The sequence below is a fragment of the Haplochromis burtoni genome, unplaced genomic scaffold, assembly GCF_018398535.1.
Source record: "Haplochromis burtoni strain Fernald_Lab_line unplaced genomic scaffold, NCSU_Asbu1 Contig_360, whole genome shotgun sequence".
In the NCBI taxonomy this organism is placed as follows: domain Eukaryota; kingdom Metazoa; phylum Chordata; class Actinopteri; order Cichliformes; family Cichlidae; genus Haplochromis; species Haplochromis burtoni.
In genome coordinates this window covers 524,839-537,580 of record NW_024582721.1, presented here as the reverse complement: position 1 = coordinate 537,580, position 12,742 = coordinate 524,839, and the positions used below count along the sequence as shown (strand labels likewise).

At 42.8% G+C, this 12,742-nt stretch overlaps 1 protein-coding gene across 1 annotated transcript in view; it reads left to right on the top strand.

Annotated features, from left to right (window-relative positions):
* fez1 (fasciculation and elongation protein zeta 1 (zygin I)) overlaps positions 1-12,014 on the top strand; it is a 15,150-nt gene extending 3,136 nt beyond the window's left edge. Inside the window, exons 2-9 of the mRNA XM_014340419.2 lie at positions 465-552; positions 3,345-3,431; positions 3,986-4,151; positions 8,849-9,156; positions 9,680-9,760; positions 10,643-10,718; positions 10,806-10,871; positions 11,025-12,014. Of these exons, the coding sequence (XP_014195905.1) occupies positions 465-552; positions 3,345-3,431; positions 3,986-4,151; positions 8,849-9,156; positions 9,680-9,760; positions 10,643-10,718; positions 10,806-10,871; positions 11,025-11,041 (889 nt within the window). The 3' untranslated portion in view covers positions 11,042-12,014. The remainder of the gene's footprint in view (positions 1-464; positions 553-3,344; positions 3,432-3,985; positions 4,152-8,848; positions 9,157-9,679; positions 9,761-10,642; positions 10,719-10,805; positions 10,872-11,024) is intronic.
* Positions 12,015-12,742: the final 728 nt, after the last annotated feature.

The window sequence follows — 12,742 nt, the reverse complement described above, 5'->3', positions numbered from 1 at the left end:
ACACACACACACACACACACACACACACACACACACACACACACACACACACACACACACACACACACACACACACACACACACACACTCAGACACAAAGGACACTTCTCTCCCAGTTTTTACTTCACTCTGCCTCAGACAGACGCTGGGAGAGTTGGAGAACACTTTGTACAATGATGTGAGGAACTTTATCTAAATCTCTGCTGCGGATACCGTTTAACACGTAGTAAGCTGCACTTCTTTTCTATTGTGCACTGCTGCCCTGCAGCCCTGAACTCCACCACAATGAAATATTGACTGAGTTGCAGAATGCTGAACATAGGGCTGAGTACACGGCTTTTTACAATCAGAAAAACAAATCTATTGAGGGCAAAAGCTGAGGGCAAAAATTGTGTCTTTATACTTCTTTTTGATATTTGCTTGAGTAGGTTTGCATTTTGACATGGGTCTGTGTTGTTTTGCAGTGTGTGGGATGCTCTAACTGACAACTACATCGCCACCTGGGACGGCACCGACTCGGAAGGAATCAACGGCAATATCTCTGACCAGGAGGTACATTTCATGCCACGCCTTCATGTTTAGTTTAAATCGAATTAATATAATATAATATACATGTAGGAATAGCTTTGCACTATTTCTATGCAAATTTTTATTCTCATCAATAGTAAAAAAGCACCTTGAGATTACTCTTGCCGTAAATTAGTATTAAATATAAACGAATACACTGAACTGATAGCAAACTATTCTGATGAGCATCCTTAGCACTGTGGTGTAATATGGGTGCTGAATGAATGGGAAGCTCATTCTCTGGTCCACTCTAATGTTTGTTTATACATTTCATCCTTACATGGACACGTCTGACCCAGAAAATTCACCTCACAGTCAAATATTTACATGTTGGTCTATTCGCTTGCTATGAATGGTTAACTACATTCACTAATTTCTGTGTTTGTAAGGATAATCATGATGCTTTTCTTAAAGACAAATGCTGTGTGTCATTATTTTCCATCTCGATGTGCTAAAATGAATTGTATGACTAGTTTCTGCTCCTGTAAAATTCATTTCATGCTGACAATTGAAAGCATGCCTGACCACTCGTGACTGGTCTGGCATTCAGCTGAGCTCTGCCTCCTCCTCCTCTGTTTCCTTGATTGCCTGTCAGATTCAGCTGGACAGCAGACACTTAGCGTTCTACGCCATGTTTGGACTGGTGAAGGCCAGAGGAGCTGTGGTTATCACAGGAGCAGAGGGTGGCTGTGGAAATGTATCACATTCATGCCTTCAAGCTAAAAGTTTTATACCTAGAGAGACACAAAATATTTAACATATGACAGCTTCCTGTGAGGACAATCTTTTCTCTGCATTTATACCTCTGATTGTTTCTCCTGCCACACTTTTTAAATATTATAAAAATGTGGTTCTATTTAACTCGAAATGAGTAGAGCCACAAAATAGATTTTCCTTTTGTAACATGGATATTTATCACTTTATCATTATTGTATCAGCATTGAGGAACGGATAAACTGTTAAATGCTAAGTTGATAATAAAACGTGTGGTAACAATGCTTAATTAAAAAATGTTTGGTACATGCACCATCATATGTGATCATGCTATCTATTTGCTCAATAGCACCACAGACAAAGTATAGATGAGGCTTAATGGAAACCCATAAGTTTTGAACGTTGCTAGAGCAGCCATGATCAAAGTCACGAGCACTGCAGCCAACTTAAAAATCAGAAAATTCATCTTCAATAAAAGTTCAAGAGAAAGTGATGTATTTCTCAAATGTTATTTGAAAAATATAAAAACATAAGCTGTTTCACTACAGCTTGCTAATGCTCAGTCATAGTGACCCATCTGCCACTGGGACACAAACGTCAATACAAGAGCATCAAATTTAGGTCAGGCTAATGAGTAATATCACAAACTAACCAGCTGCTATTCGAATGTTTTATTCACTTTTTTATATCGATAAATACATTTATAAAAAATATTTAACTCAATATACTTGCGAGTCATTTCAAACTGTTCTGTTAGTGCTGTAGCCCATCTACAGTACCTTTGTGGACCACCAGAGGTGATTCATGTATCACTAACGTAAAAGGTCCAGAAAACGTTGTGAGGAGTAAAGATATTTCCCAAAAATATCTCCTCCTGTGGATCCTGCTCACAGTTCAGGTTCAGGAGACAGACACCCTCTCTCTAGCCTCCTCCTTCAATTCCACACGTAAACAGGATGCAGTCTATTTACATGCTTTTAAAAATGGAATGAGTAAGTGGTTTTTAAAATGTGATAGTAATGTAACAGGAAATTATGTAAAACCTTTTAAATATTTAAACATCAGACTTTGAAATGAACTCAAGTGGCCAGTTGGGGTCTGGGCTGGAGGGCTGCTCTCCTGATGTGGGCACCAGGATGGTCTGCTTGTCTCCACCCCAGACTGAAGGGGAGGCATCGCCTGAATCTGGGGGCTGATTGCCTATCTGGGGGTTATTGGTGTTTGGACCTGGGAGTTTAAAGTGTGTGTACGGCATCCATTTCTGTGTGTCTCCAAAGAGGGTGTGTGTCTGCCTGTTTGTCTATGTGTACGTGTCAGACTCCCCCTCTCTCTCTCAGGCTCCCTCAGGTGTGGGGGCCTATTCCCCCTGACACATTCCCTGCCAGTGACTGTTGCCCCCATCTGCTGGTGCATTGGTACTTCTCGGTATCTGGGTCTGGATGCTCGGTTCTGTACTGGCTTGTTCCTGGTGGCTGCTTGGTGGGACCTGGGCCCCCTGGATTTGTCTGCTCTTGGTGGGGGTTGGGGTGTCCTTGGGTCTCGGGCTTGGTCTGCTCCGGTGTAGCCAGTGGAGTCTGTGGGCTTGTCGCTGCAGTCACCTGGGGCGTCTGCACTGTGGCTGCTGGGTGACCCCTCCCCAGGGCTCTCCTTTGCTCTTCTCTGAGTGGGAACTGCGGTTGTCCCTGTGGTGGTCCACCTGGGGCTCTCACGCTCTGGAGGGCCTCTACATTTCTGGGGCCCAGGTCTACTGCTTCAGGTCCTGGGGGATGGGGCTGAGCTCCTGACACCCATTATTAAACATTAAATGGAGAAACTTTATGAACACAAGCACGCTCACACAGACTACTCTACTTGCCAAAGTGAATCTGTCTGCCATTTTTTGCTGGACAGAGCAGGGAAAAAATGAACACAACTCCTGAATGAGCTGTCATTCAAACACACCAATTGATTTTTTTTTTCTGAATGTGTATTTTCATCAATTACTCCAATGCAAAGACATCAGCATTTGACTCTTGCTGGCATCCTCACCAGAGTAATCTGTTGGCATAATTTATCATTTGCAGATTCATGAAAAAGAGGAGGAGGAGATGAATGAGAAGAACGACAATGCCAACTGCCTGAATGAAGAACCTCTTATCACAGCAGATCAGGTCTGAGTGTGTGTGTGTGAAAATCAAGTGAACGGCAAATTTTTTGTGACCAACACGTTTCAGCTTGTAGCCTTCATCAGCGTCATGCCTTCATCAGCGTCATTGCAAAATGTCAAACAGTTTGTGTTTAAATAAAAAACAGGAAACAGAAAAAATCCAAGTGGACCAATCACACCTTCACAAATAAACAAGTTGACCAATTAAATTTAACGAGGTGGTACTGGCTAATTGGCTAATTGGTTAAGCCACAGCCCAAATAGATTCTGGACTGAACCACTACAGATTAAAAGGGGGACACCCCCCAAAATGTCTTAAAGTAATACATACTCAAAATTACACAGAAAAATGCAAATAAGTTAAAATAAAAATAAGTACATTGACATTAAAAGAGGGAGAAACAACACAAAATCTAGTTTAAAAACACAGAAACACAAAAGTAAAGTCCACAGAAACTCATTAATAGATAAATCCTCAGTCATACCTGTAGGGTGTAAACTCTTTAAACAGATTGGTCAGCTTGTTTATTTGTGAATCCCTCCATTTCTGTGTTCAAGGTCATTGAGGAGATAGTTGAAATGATGGAGAATTCTCCAGATCCTGGTGAAACTGAGGAGGATGAGGAGGAAGAGGTCAGTCACTCCTCCTCCAGGACCAATCTGTCCCTGCTAGAAGAGATCAGGCAGCTGTCACAGGCTTCAAACAACAACTGCTCCTATGAAGGTAAAGCTGTGAATAATCCATGTTTCTGGTTATTTCTTATTTTCATTTGACTTATGCAATGTCCTGACTGAGCTGTTTTAACTAATTTATTCTAATGCTATCGTTCAGGATTACCTTGTAGACTAGATATAATAGACTAGACTTCATAACAAGTGCATATTTTCTGTTAAGTAGCAGTCAGAAATGTGATAATTTCCTATTAAAGTCATCCTTTAGGTCAAAATTAAGGTACATACCTCAAGATAGTAATAAAATACCAAAGGTGTGACTCTCTTATTTGGTATTATCATCAGTTAAAGCTAAAAACTATCATCACCCTACAATGTTCAGGGAAAAATAAGTCACAAATACAACTATAACTATCCATCTGTGTACATTAGTTATCTCATTTACCGTAGTTAGTTTGAAGATGAGAGTTTAAGAGGTCAATAACTTTTCTTTACAACTAAAAACTGTAAATAATAATTAGTTAACCTTCTTAAAGAAACATCAACAGAAACAGCATTAAACACGCAGCACATGCGCATCTGTGCAGGGATTATCAGCTATGTCAGTTAGCATTACCAAGCTAACTTTAGCAAACATGAAATTTTGGCTGCACTGAGAAATCATCATATTAAAAACAAAGTAAAATGGTGGTTGTACAATAAATTAAGCCACACACAACACTAAATGAGTAAAATAAGCCTTTCCTTTTTGGCTACTATATCTAAATGTTGCTTCCATATTTTAGTGGTTTTCAGCTACTTTTACGCTATTTGTACTTCTACTTTTCCACCATTGAGAAGAGCACTCAAAAGGTTACAGATACAGATAGATATTTGGAGTCAAAAGCCTTTTTATATAGTTTAGATTCACAGTTGCAATGTAATGACAAAAAAATTGCCCCGTGACTGACACAATATGTGTGTCATAATATGAACACCCTGCACAATATTCACCTTGCAAATTGGTCACATGTACCAAAGTGGTGGAAACACCTCATGTTTAACCCTTTAAGACCTACCATAGAACCAAGGCCGCCAGAGCTTACTTTATATTTTTACATGCTGTAGAGCCATTTTTGGGAGTATTTCAAGTTGCTATGCATCAATACCACTGTTATAGCCCATATTGTAATAATATGTATGCATTAAGTCCATAGTAACTACATAAATTGCAAAAAAGTGCATTTTTTTATGCAATTTTTGAAAAGCTATATGTGGAAGGAAACTCCTCTGGTTTCATATGCAAAAAAAATTATTGCGCTAGCTTACACGGTTCCGTTCTACAGGGATTTAAAAATAGTTACGCAAAACCATGAAGAAACCAGCTGTTTTGTTCACATTGTCTTCTTTTTTAAAATAACTGGCTAACACTCTCTAACACCATTCTTTTTTTCTCGGGAATTTTACTATATGAAACAAGTAAATACTGTACAGTGGACGAATACATGGATCAAAGACAAACGTGTTTTTTAGGAAATTAAGTATTTAATAATGCTGATAAAATGATTTTTTTCAAGTATCTGGGGGAAGTGTATACTAATTAAAGAGCCTTGGTCTTATTGTGAAATTAAATTGCAGTTAGAAAGATTTGAATAATAATAAAAATAAAAATAATAATTTCAAAATCAATGCTCACGTGGGTAACGACAGCGAGACCTGGAGGGGCGTGATTGGGAGGAACGGCCTCCCTGATCTGAACCCGAGCGGTGCTTTGTTATTGGACTTCTGTGCTAATCACAGTTTGGCCATAACGAACACCCTGTTCGAACATAAGAGTGTTCATAAGTGCACGTGGCACCAGGATGCTCTAGGCCGTAGGTCGATGATCGATTTTGTAATCGTATCACCAGACCTGCGACCATATGTTCTGGACACTCGGGTAAAGAGAGGGGCTGAGCTGTCAACTGATCACCACCTGGTGGTGAGTTGGATCAGGTGGCGGGGGAGGACGCTGGACAGACCTGGTGCACCTAAACGCGTAGTGAGGGTGTGCTGGGAACGTCTAGCAGAGGCCCCAGTCCGCGAGATCTTCAACGCACACCTCCGGCAGAGCTTCAACAGCATTCCGAGGGAGACTGGGGACATTGAGTCCGAATGGACCATGTTCAGCGTCTCCATTGCCGAAGCTGCTGCATTGAGCTGCGGCCGCAAGGTGGTTGGTGCCTGCCGTGGTGGTAATCCCCGAACCAAATGGTGGACACCAGAGGTGAAGGGAGCCACCAGGCTGAAGAAGGAGGCCTATCGGGCTTGGTTAGCCTGTGGGACTCCGGAGGCAGCCGACAGGTATCGACAGGCCAAGCGGAATGCGGCTCGGGCAGTGGCTGAAGCAAAAACTCGGGTGTGGGAGGAGTTCGGAGAGGCCATGGAAAAAGACTTTCGGACTGCCTCGAAGAGATTCTGGCAAACCGTCAGGCGTCTCAGGAGGGGAAAGCGGTGCTCTACCTGCGCTGTGTATAGTGCTGGCGGAGCGCTGTTGACGTCGACTGAGAAAATTGTCGGGCGGTGGAAGGAATACTTCGAGGACCTCCTTAATCCCACTGACACGTCTTCCGAGGAGGAAGCAGAGTCTGGGGATGAGGGGTATGACCCGCCAATTTCCGGGGGCGAGGTCACTGAGGCAGTTAAACAACTCCTTGGTGGCAGAGCCCCTGGTGTTGATGAGGTCCGCCCCGAGTTCCTGAAGGCGCTGGACGTTGTAGGGCTGTCTTGGTTGACACGTCTCTGCAATGTTGCGTGGAGATCAGGGGCAGTGCCTGTGGACTGGCAGACCGGGGTGGTGGTCCCCATCTTTAAGAAGGGGGACCGGAGGGTGTGTTCCAACTACAGGGGGATCACACTCCTCAGCCTCCCTGGGAAAGTCTATGCCAGGGTGCTGGAGAGGAGAGTTCGTCCGCTAGTCGAACCTCGGATACAGGAGGAACAATGCGGTTTTCGTCCTGGTCGCGGAACACTGGACCAGCTCTTTATCCTCTCCAGGATACTTGAGGGTGCATGGGAGTTTGCCCAACCAGTCTACATGTGTTTTGTGGACCTGGAGAAGGCATTCGACCGTGTCCCTCGGGGTGTCCTGTGGGAGGTGTTGCGGGAGTATGGGGTGTCTGGCCCATTGCTACGGGCCATTCAATCCCTATACAACCGTTGCAAGAGCTTGGTTCGCATTGCCGGCAATAAGTCGGACTCGTTCCCGGTGGGTGATGGGCTCCGCCAGGGCTGCCCTTTGTCTCCGGTTCTGTTCATAATTTTTATGGACAGGATTTCTAGGCGCAGCCAAGTGGCGGAGGGCTTTCGCTTTGGTGGCCTCAGAATCTCATCTCTGATTTTTGCGGATGATGTGGTTCTGTTGGCTTCATCGGGTGAGGGCCTCCAGCTCGCACTGGAACGGTTCGCAGCCGAGTGTGACGCAGCGGGAATGAGGATCAGCACCTCCAAATCTGAGGCCATGGTTCTCAGCCGGAAAAGGGTGGAGTGCCCACTCCGGGTCGGGGATGAGTTCCTGCCCCAAGTGGAGGAGTTCAAGTATCTCGGGGTCTTGTTCGCGAGTGATGGGAGAAGGGAGCCGGAGATCGACAGACGGATTGGGGCTGCGGCTGCAGTAATGCGGACGCTGCACCGGTCAGTCGTGGTGAAGAGGGAGCTGAGTGTAAAAGCGAAGCTCTCAATTTACCGGTCGATCTACGTCCCTACCCTCACCTATGGCCACGAGCTGTGGGTAGTGACCGAAAGAACGAGATCGCGGATACAAGCGGCGGAAATGAGCTTCCTCCGAAGGGTGGCTGGCCTCTCCCTTAGAGATAGGGTGAGAAGTTCGGCCATCCGGGAGGGGCTCAGAGTAGAGCAGCTGCTGCTCCACATCGAAAGGAGCCAGCTGAGGTGGTTCGGGCATCTGGCAAGGATGCCCCCTGGGCGCCTCCTGGGCGAGGTGTTCCAGGCATGTCCCACCGGGAGGAGGCCCCGGGGCAGACCCAGGACACGCTGGAGAGATTATATCTCTCGGCTGGCCTGGGAACGCCTTGGTATTCCCCCGGACAAGCTGGAGGAGGTGGCTGGGGAGAGGGAGGTCTGGACCTCTTTGCTTAGGCTGCTACCCCCGCGACCCGACCTCGGATAAGCGGATGAAGATGGAATTTCAAAATCGATATTCACTCATGTATTCATTTTGTTATTTCACAATTCTTTTTTAAATGGTGGAGACTTTACGTGCAGTAAATGGACTTTATGGCACTATATCTAGTGTGGGTGTAATATAATATTATTTTCTGCCTCAACATGCATTTTACATGATCAAATTTGTAATTCAAAAAAACTTCCCAGTTCAGCTAAAGCATTACAGTATGAGCAGCCACAGACAACGTCTTTAGGCATCTGCGATGTAATATAATGATTACACTGTACCAGCTGCATTGTCAGAAATGTTTCTCCCAAGCTGCTGTTTTGTTTGTGTTCTTTTTACAAAAATACTGATTGCACTTCCTTCCTTTATACGCTGAGCTATCATCAGGGACTGCTCATTATGTTATTCATACAACAGTACCTTATTCATATAGCAAAATTACCCTGGGCCGCATTAGTATACATTACTGGTAATTAATACTGTCACAGTGGCACCGATTCCCAATAGTCAGACTATTCAAAGAATATTATTTTACTGTTAGCATCCTGCTTAACTCTAATGATTCCCACAACCTTTCCGCTCTCAAATCCATCCTGCAGGCCTGAGCCTGATGCCCAGCTCAGCGCTTGTTGAGCTGCTGCACCGGGTGGAAGTCGCCATCCGTGAGTACTCAGAGGAGCTCGTCAGCCAGTTGGCTCGTCGTGATGAGCTGGAGTTTGAGAAAGAGGTGAAGAACACATTCATCACGGCACTAATGGAGGTGCAGAACAGGCAGAAGGAGCAACGAGACAGCAGCAAACGCAGACGTCGGGACAAGGCCATGAGCCTGCAGGGGGGAGGGACGGTGCCCGTGAATGGAGGCAACGATAGCTCCACAGGCCAGAAGACAGGGACCATGCTTGTTAAGGTGGGTAATGGTGCTAATCTCAAATATTAACAATATGAGGCATTTTATGAATGTGCAGATTTCTTTTTTAAACTTTTCACTGTAAATTACAGAAAGGTAAAACGAGAATGCCTGCAAGCTCTTCCTTTCCCCATCCTCTTTAACTGTTAGTATAAAGGCCATTAGCCTCTAAATTATCTTCCAGGAAAGATTATAAAGTGGCTGTGACCCATCATCTATGTACCGTAACTGCCCAGTGCAGTCCTATCCAGCAAAAGAGAAACTGCCTAATGGATTTCCTCTCCATTCGATGTAGCAGCAGTCTGAGTGCTGTGAGTCTGGCTCTTGGTACCTTACTCTCTGTTACTGAACTAATATGAGCGTACCGATGGCTTAAGGAAGTGGATGCAATATATACAATAAATTGCACAATGATACCATGCTGAAATCTGCTGAAGAATAATTTAAAAAATGAATTTTGTCATATGAATTGGTAGTTTGTAATAATGGTCACTATATCTTTGTATGTGTGTGTGTCCTACAGCGTTTCAGCATGGAGGGAATTTCCAACATTCTACAAACAGGCATCAGACAGACATTTGGAAGCACAGGGAATGACAAGCAGGTAAGGTTTAAATGTTTTAAATAAAAAACAAAAAACCCCAAACAAACATGCACAGATGAGCCAACCCATTATGAATACTCACAGATGGAACAAATTATATAATGACATATTTAGGCGTTCTCGTTTCATTAGACGGTAAGTGAACAGTTGGTTCTTGTATTCAGCCGTGAGTGTAAGGCGACTGGCCATCCTTAGGCGTAAGGATGGCCAGTCGGCTGTGTCAGAGAACCTCCTGAAATTAGAAAGCCTGTTAGATGCCTCTGGTGAACAGCTGCAACCACCAGCTGGAACCAGCTACATGGTTTTGACTTCTCAAGGTTCACTGGTGCAAAGAAAATAAAGGCTACCTTAGCTGGCCTGAACTCAGCTAATGCACTGTGGAAAGAAGACCAGCAGGTGTAAGGGTGAAGATCTCCAACTGTATACTGTATGTTGACAGAGGTTTTCTCGGTACTTAGATTGGTTTGCAATGATGGACAGTTTAGATTAAAAGTTTGGTGTTCTTAGAGCTATACTGCAAAACAGGAGCCGGACTAATCCTGGTGACTTCAGGCTTAATCCAGTATTTCAGTAGTACGAAGGTGGCTGATGTCATGCCAGGGCACATTTCCATGACTTAACAGAATTTCATGATATTTTGTCAAAAGTAGCTTGACAAATTGATACTACTCTCATGTTACTTGTAATGTAAAGCTACAAGTAACTTGCTAGCTTGATTTCACTTTGGTTGAACAAAATTCTAATTTAAACAAACAAACAAACAAAAAAGTCTAATTTAAAAGAAAAGAAAAAGAGAGAAATGTAATCCTTCAGATTAACAGAGGCTACTTATTACTCTCTTATTAGTCTGAGAAAGCCTTCTGAACCTTTATTCTGTTTCAGTACCTAAACACGGTTATTCCATATGAGAAGAAAAGCACCCCTCCATCTGTTGATGACCTGCAGATGCTCACAAAGAGTAAGACCACACCAGAACATCTGTAATAGAGCCAAATAAAAGGCAGAAGTAGTACATTCAGCCTTGTTGTCTGCTTTTTTCATGCAGTACTCTATGCCATGAAGGAGGACAGTGAGAAGGTGCCTACACTGCTGACCGACTACATCTTAAAAGGTAAATGCAAACACAGTCTTCTACTCACTTTTGTAGCATTTTACACAGCACAGTGGAAAACAGGGACATTTTCTGTTCTTGAAATATTGCCTGTCTGAACTTCTTGGATGTTGGAAACTATATCAAGGCAGTTTGTTCTGTCTTCCTCTTCAGTCCTGTGTCCTACCTAAAGCACCACCAAGCCAGAGGCAGCAGTGTGATGGAAACTTCCTTCTCCAAGGGCATTTCTGACCTTACTTTCCTCTGGTTCAAGCTGCATGACCTCCCCTCTTTTACCATTACCAACTATGGATCCTCACCATCAACATTATCATATTCACCTCAACTACAACTACTGCCTTTCGCTGAGCTCACTTCCTCCCTTCCCTGCGCATCAAACTCAGGCCACAAAACGGTGACCATCTGAATAACAAGCGGAACAGCCGATTCCCACTTTTAACAGACTTCACTTATGGAGCATGACATAATGACCATAACACCACTTTGGTACAGTGATAGAGTTATTACTGCTTTCTTTTCCTTCATTACTTTACTTTCTCTTGTTTTTAATTCTAACAGAATTTCATTGATTTTTGAAATCATAAAATGACCTCTTAACCAGTGATGGTTTTGTACATTGATTCTTTTCATAAGGACTACACTGTCAGAAAAATTAAACTACATACTGCATCCACACACGTCTTCGTATGGTTTCTGATTAAAAAAGTGATTAATCTGAATACAAAAGCCATGCACTTTTATCTGCCAACTTAGCACTGTTACTCCGTGTACAGGAGCGGAAACAATACTATTACGGGTGCAGTGCAGTGCAGTGAATTACAAAGCTTTTTTTCTTTACTTTTAGCTTTTTGCTAATTATCCAGTGCTCTTCTGACTTATTTCTAATTTCTTTTTACGTGTATCTAAATATTTGATATGGACTCTGTTTATTTTGTACTTTTATTTACTGTGTCATCAGAGTGACAGGTATCTGTGCATTCATCCCTATCCAACTACATGGAGATATATCAGTGGATATCATCCCCCGATGAAAGAAGCTCATTTCAACAGAGTTGTGCATATTAGCATATTTATGACTTCCTTTGTGTCATGTAGGTGAATGTTACATCGCTAATTGCAAATTCTAATAAACATTCTACCCCAGTTGTGTGTTCATTTGCTTCTGTTTTGCATTTAGTATGATCACTCCTGATAAATTACACAAGTTTTTTTTTCTTTTTCTTTTTTCATTTGAATCTATTCTCTGGAAACTTTGACTTTTGCAAGTTATCAAAAAAGACTGACAAAAATGTTTATTTCCTCAGGACTACTGTGTGAGTGCAATTTTGACTGGGGATTCTACACATGTAGTTTCTAATATTCCAGTCCAATAATATATATCCTAATATTCCAATATGTCCGGATGTGTTTCAACAGCTGCCAAATGGCCAAGATGCTTTTAGAAGCTCTTATGTTTCTGTAATGTGTCTAAAATTTGGCAAAGACTTTTTTTGAGAAGGATCTTTATCGGATGCTGATAATACCTACATTTAGAAAAAAACAGGAATTCAGTGCACAATGTTCCTGCTCACTGCAAATTTATTGTGACTAAAGAGATTATTTAAAAATGATTATTATTTGTTTCAAAACAAAAAAAATTCTCACTTTCCATGAAAACAAACTCTACAATTATAAGTATTTTATCATATTTCTGCCCTATATTAAACAAACACAGATTTATTGAGGACAGTATAAATCAGGCTTACACAATTCAGCCATACGCTACATCTGTGAAATAGTAAGATCTTGCTCAAGCTCTGTCATGATAGGAGGCAATAAGACGCAGGGTTTATTCAGCACGGACTACTTTTATTGAACTGTAGCACCAGTGT